This window comes from Pygoscelis adeliae, unplaced genomic scaffold (assembly GCF_000699105.1).
Source record: "Pygoscelis adeliae isolate BGI_AS28 unplaced genomic scaffold, ASM69910v1 Scaffold399, whole genome shotgun sequence".
NCBI lineage: Eukaryota > Metazoa > Chordata > Aves > Sphenisciformes > Spheniscidae > Pygoscelis > Pygoscelis adeliae.
Genome location: NW_008825609.1, coordinates 506,308 through 514,716, shown reverse-complemented (window position 1 = coordinate 514,716; position 8,409 = coordinate 506,308). Strand labels below are relative to the sequence as shown.

General features: G+C 43.4%; 1 protein-coding gene across 17 annotated transcripts in view; it reads left to right on the top strand.

Moving 5' to 3' along the window:
- The window catches only part of RBFOX2 (RNA binding protein, fox-1 homolog (C. elegans) 2), a 139,972-nt gene that overhangs the window by 95,995 nt on the left and 35,568 nt on the right, over window positions 1-8,409 (top strand). For all 17 annotated transcript variants that reach the window (XR_663972.1, XR_663974.1, XR_663973.1 and 14 more), the window contains exon 4: window positions 5,851-5,904. Coding sequence is in view for 14 of the 17 variants with exons in the window: in XM_009332603.1 (XP_009330878.1) it covers window positions 5,851-5,904 (54 nt within the window). In the remaining 3 variants the exon portion in view is untranslated. The remainder of the gene's footprint in view (window positions 1-5,850; window positions 5,905-8,409) is intronic.

Sequence of the window (8,409 nt, the reverse complement as noted above, 5' to 3'; positions counted from 1 at the left end):
AGAAGAAGAAGGCGCTGCTGTTCATACTGACGTGTTTCACCAGGGCGATTTCTGGAATCACCTTTTGCAAAGGACTTAAGTGCTTGGTGCTGCTTGAGCATCCTGCTTTGTCTGCATGGCTATGCTGGGGACCGTGGTACTTCTGCGCAGGGGTGCTTGTGCCACTGCAGCTATCAGCAGCTATTGTACTGTCTGTCTTGCTCTGCAAAAGCTATATGCTGACACCATAGGACATAGAAACTTATATAGTGACCGTCTGGTGGAGACAGCGATGACTGGATCATACATTTATCTTAGATTTGTTTAGGTTTTCCTATGAGTTACTAGAAGAGTCTGCAGTGAGACTGGGCTGAATGTCATTTAGGAAACAGTGCTGTGCAGTACCTGGATTTACTTGCATAAAAGGCCTGGGTAAAATTACATGGAGTTGTCTTTTATAACCCAGTTTTATATGGATTCAGTCTATGTGTCTGAGTCCTCTCAAGTTGAGTTTTGAATGTATGCTACTTTTGTGGGCATGGGTCCAAGTATGGACCCAAGTATAGTATCACCTTTCCTGTGGTAGCAGTACCAGGTTACAGTGCAGTCACACCTCTGGGGATGGCACAAGGCAGGAACAAGGAGCTGGAAGTGTAGACCTGGAAGCTGGCCTGGTGCTGAGATCTCTGGAACGGTACCCTGCAGTACTCTTCACCCCCATGTCACTGTTTTGTGTGAAAATCTTTTATTTGTGAGTCAGAGGATAACAAATGACTGAGAAACTATGTTCCTTGTCACTTTGCTGGGATGGCTGTGGTCTGTAAATCCTATTAGAAATCTGTGCTCTTTGTGTGGCTTCCTTTTAAAGTCTGGTTTCTTAGAAAACATCTGTGTTTTGCTGGGCAACAGGTCAACCATAATAAGGGCTGCTTGGTGCTTGTTTACTGTCTGTTCAGTTGGTAAACTATGGTAGTGCTTTGGTTTATAAATCCTTGATGTTTCCATCTTCCTGTCAGCAAAGCATACTGGTGTAGGTTGGCTGAACCGGGTTGACTGTAGCAGGGTTGGCCCCACTATTTTGAAGAGATGTGACCCAGCTTTAGGTGAGGAAGTTCATGTACTGATAGAAGCGTAGCTCTGGCAGACCCCATGCTGCCATAACTAAGCACTGACTAATACACGCTATGATGGAGCCAGCTGTTCTCAGCTGAAAGTATATCCCATGAAGCTGGGAGCTAGGGTAATGATGCTCTCTGCAGCATGGACCTATCCTGCATATGAAATGCTCTTGCTCACACACCTCAAGCCTGAGGACCTGAAATGGTTTCCTGCACAGGAGGTTGGTTTCCTGGCTATTTTGAATTTCTGTCATCTTTGAGAATGGGCTTTTTGGCACCTTTGAAGTTTGGATAGCTCACTGCACTCATCTCTCAGTGAATTTTGTAGGGCCAGTGCAAAGCTGCTTGGGCATACAGAGTTCTCTTGTAGGGATGTGAGGTTGTCGCATGGTGTCTCATGTTACCTTTTGTTGTTCTGTGATTTCTGGAGAATTTGCCTTGTACTCCCTGTTGCTTGCATCTTTAGGGTTAAGTTATCTGTCTGGCACGTTTTGGAGCTGATTTTGAAAGCTCTAGACAAGGAGAGGAGGCAGGGCCAGCTGGAACAGAGCATACAGGAGGGGCCCTACCAAACTGTCAGTGCCTTGGAAGGCAAAAGCTCTCTGGTGCCAGATCTCTCAAATTTATTATATGTAATGTAGTTATGGCCTCTGCTGGAAAAATCTGCTGCCTTCATGTCATCTGGGTGGAAAGAAACACACAGCATGCATATACCTTTTCTTGCACAATGCCCTTGCCTCTATGATAAGGTAAATCATGTTCAAGCAAGAAAATTGGGTTCTGGTCATAGCTTATGTCTGTTAATATCTTTACGCCTCTTAAAACTGTTCTTTCCAACAGCTCCTGCTACCATTGTAGAGGAGGTGATTCTCATTTACCTGCTTTACAGAAAAATAGCTAAAAGCTGGTACAAGGTCACTCCAGGGAATGGAGCATTAAGATAAAACAAGATGCTGTAGCCTCTATGACATGGCACGGTTGGAACTGTGTGTGTATATCTATCCATCATATGGCGTGCGCACGAGCAGTTCATGGAGGAGGCTGCTTGCACAAACTGACATGCGCTGGGGGATGCTCGCTTCTTGGTCACATAAGTAAGCTTTTTAAGTCATGGTGGGGAGCATTTGAGATGTGTAGTCCCGCAATGCCTTCTTCAGAGGCTGTGAACTCTGCTGAGGATTTTTTCCCCCTGGCTGTTGTGCAGGGTTGTAAGTAGAAGTTCTTGGTAATCATTGAGTGAACAAATCAGGTCTGTGAGCATAGTGATTCATGTCTTCAAGGTTAGAGATTAGAGGGTTAGGCCTCATGGATGACCTAAGCATGGGTCTTGTTTTATTTGGCCAGACCCTCTGTCTGCTGGAAAATACAAACACGCCTGTATACGTGATTTTAAAAAATTACTATGGGGGCATTTGGTGTTGACCCTTGTATTTAGACGGCCTAGCATTTTCCATACAAAAATTGTGACCTTTCACTAAGGAGCTCTTAAAACTTCCATTGTTTGCAGTAGGCTGTTGACATTTGGTAGGGGAAGCACCATCAGAGAACAAAGTGCCTTTTTATGTTCCACTAAATTAGATTCAGCTTTGAAGGAGATATAAACTGTTAAAATGAACTAGTTCTTTTTTTCTGCTTTCATTCTTCAGGAAAATTCTGGCACTCTACCAAAAAAAAAAGTGCCTCCAGTGCTGGACCTGCTGTAACCGTTGCAGCAGTGAGGACGAGAGCCCTGGTGTTAGGAGCTGTCAGAGCAGCTGTGGCAATGGCTGCAGCGGTGTCTTGAAGAGCCCAGTGCACATTCTCCTGCCTCGCGGCCGTGCTGCTTTCTTCCAGGGAATTTCATGGGGTAGGAAACCCCTCATCAGCAAACCTCAGTTCAGCAGTTAGCACCTGTTGTCTCTGCTCCTTCTCTCCCAAGCAGGTCCTTACCTCCTGCCTCTTCAAACACCCACAACTCCTAGGTAGAAAAGAGACTGGGGCAGTTTGCAAGGGTGGATGTAGCCCACTGCAGTAGACGTCAAGCCTGTGCTCGCTGCAACCGCAGGATTTGGTGATCTTAATTCTGTCATCTAGGAAACGATGTACCTCCATCATCTACAGGGCAGGGAGGCAGCCCTGCCACGTCTCACGGAGCTAGGTCAGACCACTTGCATTCAGCGTTACTGCCAGCTTTTTGTCAGCCACAAGAAATTAAACACGCAAGACAGGATTTCCTGTTGGTGTGAAAACCCTGCGCAGTGAGCTTAGCCAAACGGGGCTGGCAGTAATACCTGAGGATCCAGGCCCAGCTGGGTGTGGAGAAAGGGGAAGATGGCACGGCATAATTGTACACCAGAAGCTGCACAGTTTGTTCTCTTTCAAGATGGTTCTAATGAGGTAGAAAATAGTGATTTTTGATGGCTTTGAAGATTCTGAAAATAATTTTGGCATTCGCATTTATTGAGAGCCTGGCTGTTTCAGTGTGTGTGGCAAGGCTAGGCAGCTGAGCTGATCTGGCAGGGACAGATCCTGCTTTGGGCAGGGTGTGCTGCTTTCCCACACCCTTTTGCTTCTCAGAGCCCTAAAGCTCACCTGACCCTTTGAGCCACTTCAGTAAATCGTCAATACCTTTGTATTTATTCCTTTTGTTGGGCTAGTTTTTTGCAAGATTGGTGAGCTGTCTCAGTTTATCTACAGGTGAGAATGAAAACTGGGGCCAGCTTTAGGAAGCTGGTGAGACCGGACAAGGGAGCAGGGACAGCCCTTCAGCAGCCGCAAGCTGTTAAATTGGTTCAGCCCCTGTCGTGTAACAACACTGAAATAGTCTACCAAGAAAGTAATCATGACTGATTTCTTTCATGGCAGTGCCCAAGCCATATGCAACAAAGACAACAAAAAGCAATCAACGGCTAATCTCCTTTATAGACAAGCCCACAGCAAGCGTGGGGTAGAAATAGAAAATGTATTTTAGCTGTGATTGGCACAGCAGTGGTCAAAAGAGGATCCAGCATGGATCTAGCCTAAACTGTTGAGATGTTGAGGTTTCAAGGAAGATGCATGTTTACATTAGCATTATTCAAACTTCGTGTAAGGTGGGATGTTGTGAATTCAATTGTTCTTGGGATGAATAGAAGATCAAGTATTGTCCTTAAACAATAGAACAGTAAAAACAACATCTGTGAACCAACATTTGTAAAAGAATACAACTATCTCCTTTTAAGAACGGAGAATGGAAGCAGACAGAAACTATAGCTAAAATTGTTGGAAGCATTTTGTTTGCTTAAAGGCAGTTGTGGAATACTTGTTCAAGGGACTTAATAGCTTTTTATTGCTTTACATATTCAGAGCTTCTCCTCAGTCATCATGGCTCACTGTTGTAAATGTTCCATGTTTGCAAATCTGGCCGCAAGTCTTTCAGGCAGGGCATCCACAAAACGAGTGTTATACCCATTTGACTTCGAATGGAAATGTTAATGTAGTATTTGCCATTTTGTTTTTTTAATTAAGAGCACCGTGGCAAAGTGGAGAGTGTCCCAGTGCCCAGAGGCTGTGTTCATCATCTTTCCGAACTGTGAAACTATCCTTTCTTTTCTTTTTGACCCTTCCTTCATTTGCTACCACCTTTAAATCTTCTGCAAGCAGTGAGATCAAAACCATGTTGACAGAAGCTTTTGTAAACAATGGGGTAGGAAAAATGCTCAGACATAGCATTTGTCTGAGCGCAATATGCATCTCTAGAATGAAGACTGCTCTGTATATATGCTCCTGAAAATGAGATCTTAGACCTGTCTTTCTGGAGAGCAGACCTCTGGTTTGGAAATACAACATTGACACTTCTAGAGGACAGAGCATTGCGGGGCGCTGTTGAAGTGGTGATGCTTTTACCTATAGGTTACTGGTTTGAATCTGGCCAGTTCAATAAAAATATTTTAATATGTTCCAAGGTGAAGGATGTGACCCATATATGGTTCCACAGAGCGTGGTAAATCTCCTTTCTAGCTTGTAGCTCTCGTTTCCCATTTTTGCTCTGTGCTAAGTAGGGAACTCTTTGGAACCAGTTGTTGAAACGGTGCAGAGTAGTGGGGCCCTGCTCTCCTTGGGGTCTCCAGGCTGAGGCAAAGGTCAGAATTGTATCATACGTGATAAACTTGCATGGGTTATCGACAGCCTGCTGTATGTCACAGGTTGAAGTTGAATGATATTTTTCTGAAAAACAAACTGTTGGGGGTTGGCCATTTTCATGGTTTCTGAATCTGCCAGCAATTCTTTTGAAGGCTTGGAGTTTTGGAAAGTAAAGGGGGGGAGGAAAGTCTTATGTGACTATCCCCTTCAGAGAAACATCATCATTGTTAAGTTTCTCTTTGTGATAGCCACTTCAGGAGGAAGATGAAATGTTGAATTACATTTGAGAAATGTTGTTAGATGTCTGCGGTGAAATCATGTAACCATGTCTTAGATGAAACAGTAGAATGAGGGAAGAAAGAATTGTTTAGATTAAAAGGGGGAAAAGAAAAGCCACCTCAAATCTCTAAAACTCTTTGGGAGATTGTTTTTCTTCCTTTAGACTTTTGTGAGAAAACCTGGGGTCTGTGACCAAGAGGATCCGTATGTCCTAACCTGAGAGAACTGGGTCATGTCACCGGGATTTTATGCCTTTGCCTGTATGCTAGAAATGGAAATATCTCATCTCCATTCTTGCACTAAGCCAGCTCCTAAAAGGTAGGAAAGATGGATTGCCAAAAATAAATCTTTTTTTCTCCTTGTCTCTCTGCAGCAATTTGGCAAAATCCTTGATGTAGAGATAATCTTTAATGAGCGTGGCTCCAAGGTAAGTCCTGTTTCTGTACCTGCTTCTCTTGTTTTGATTCCAGAGTAAAAGGCAGTTCATTGCCTAGAGAATATACTCTGTAGAGATCAGCAGAAATTATTAGTGTGATGGGAGAAAGGAAAAGCTATTTTGGGGGCTGTCTCCTGTCCCTCTGACTCCAGACTCTGAGCATGGTCATTTCTGGGCAGCATGTACAAATGCTCCTAGACACTCCTGTCTGTAATGTGGGATCAGGTTCCCCAGCCTTTTGAACACACAGGGAGTCAGTCACTCAAGCCTTCATACCAGCCCGTTTGCATTGCACTAGCAATGGGTGCCCTGTGGGGAAGGCAGAATTAGGTAAAACAGCCTTGTGTGATGGGGGACTGTAAGAACAAAGCCTAACCCACCCCACCCCCCCCAACCACATTTTCATTGCATTAAAATACTTCTATAGAAAAATCGTCATATCTCATATGTGAAAGGATTTTATTTACTCTATTTTGCAGACTTCCTTGGCACTTCTGAGATACTGACCTTTCATGTTTGAGATATTTGATGCTTAATATAAGCATCCTCATTCCTCTTGCCCTGCCCCGTGTGGACCTCTCCCCCACTGAATTTGCATTCACACACCTATTTTCATCGAACAGATATATTAAGAGGGAGGTTTTGTTGAGGGTTAATGGTAACTTATTTCTCTGGAGATGAGATTTCAAATGTTGCTCAGGTCAGCTGCAGAGAGATTCAGTGATCTTTGTCCTAATTGGCAATTGGTTCTCATCACATAACCAGTATCACCACAATGACAAATTGATGTGATTCTCTCTCTGCCCAGGAGGTTCAGCACTGGAATAGCAGGGAGTTTTGCAGGTCAGGAGCGAGGTGCATTGCCAAAGCTCTATGGGGGAAGCTTGCACAGTGCATGTCTATACTCTGCTTGACTTAATCAATGCTAAGATTCCCATTTTCAATTAAAACAAAATTTCCCTCCTCCCCCCACACACGTGTGCACACATGTGTGCATGCACACAAGAGATTTTGAAGTTGCAATTCAGCTAAGCATTTTCGGTTTAGAGTCTATGCCTTTCGCTTGGATTTGAGGTTCACAGTCTTAAGGTGGCCTCTTTGCTTCAACATATATTCCAGGGTATGTTCATGTTCAGAGCCCTCTGCAAATTTCCACCCATGTTGCCCAAGATGCATTCTGAAATTCTTCAGTCTCTGTATTAGCTGGAAACCAGAAAGCAGTTGATCTGTATATGAAAGAAATGAGTATTAGCCCTTTCCCCATCCTTTGTGGTTAATACCATGGTTTTTTGTTTTTTTTTTTTTAAATAAGACAGTCTGAACAAGTAAATGTCTATATGGCTTAGTTAGAGTTTTATTTCCCTTTGTGGATAAAAATCTATATGCTTTACCAAAACAATCAGCTATGCTGAGTTTATAAATAGTTATTCTGCTCTCTGCTGTTCTTCTGATGCTTATAGGCCAGAGCTGTCTGTGAATTAGTCTTGGTTTTAGTCATTTCTATTTGGCTTTGGGAATAGCCTCTGGCCTCTATCAAATCCCTACTTGTTTGGATGTAATTGCAAAAGAAAAAAAAAAAAAAAAAACTGGCCTGGCAAAGTGGTGAGCCCTATCCTTCATCCCTCACTGCCTGTGCTTTCCAGAACAGTGTTTTTCTCTCCACACATGAACTTTACTCTCTCTCTTCCATCCATACAGCCCTGTATTAAACGCCAACGGCTGCCCTTTCCCTTCTAGGCAACACTAACGTTGGAGGCTTTCTGTGAAGATTTATGACTGTGAAAAGTACCTTTTTGTGCACTTCGTAAAGCCCAAGGCTTCTGGTTTTCAGTTAAAACAAAAATTATTGCTGAAGAGTTCCTTGACAAATTTTATCCTGAACGCTTAATAAATACATGAAAAAAGAAAGCAATCCAAAGAGATGTTCTTCCAGTCCTTGACCATGCAGTTTTCTACTGCTTTTTTGTCATCTTACAGCAAAAAGCAGTTGCAAAACTGAGAGCCTGTATGAGGGATGGGGCAGAATCTGAACAGAATAAGAAAACACCCAAAGAGTAATTTTGTGGTATCTTTGCATCCTTCTCTACCCAAAATAATTCCTGTTCTAAAAAGAATGCAAGATTATTCCTGCTTAGCATGAAAATGGGAGGCCCCAGTGTTTGAGTGGGGTGTAGCTGCACGAAGCACCTGGTATTCACATAATAATGGAAAAACAACAGTTTGGTGATCTGATGGTGAAGCAAAGGAAATGGATCTTTCTGGAGGCCACTCACTCACTCTTGGGTTCTTCCTCCACCTTAAGGAAAAAAAAAAAAATCTGAATGCATTTTCCTGCCCTGTGGTTTCCATTCTAATCTAATGATATGAAACCTCTCTCTCTTCTTCTCCTCTTCCTCTCTCTTGGGAATCCGAAAGCAGATGCTCCTGCTGCCTGCCTTGTGCTGTGTTCTCAATGCTCCCTTCCCTTCCCTGGGTTCCTAAGGGTTGTAGAGTTTT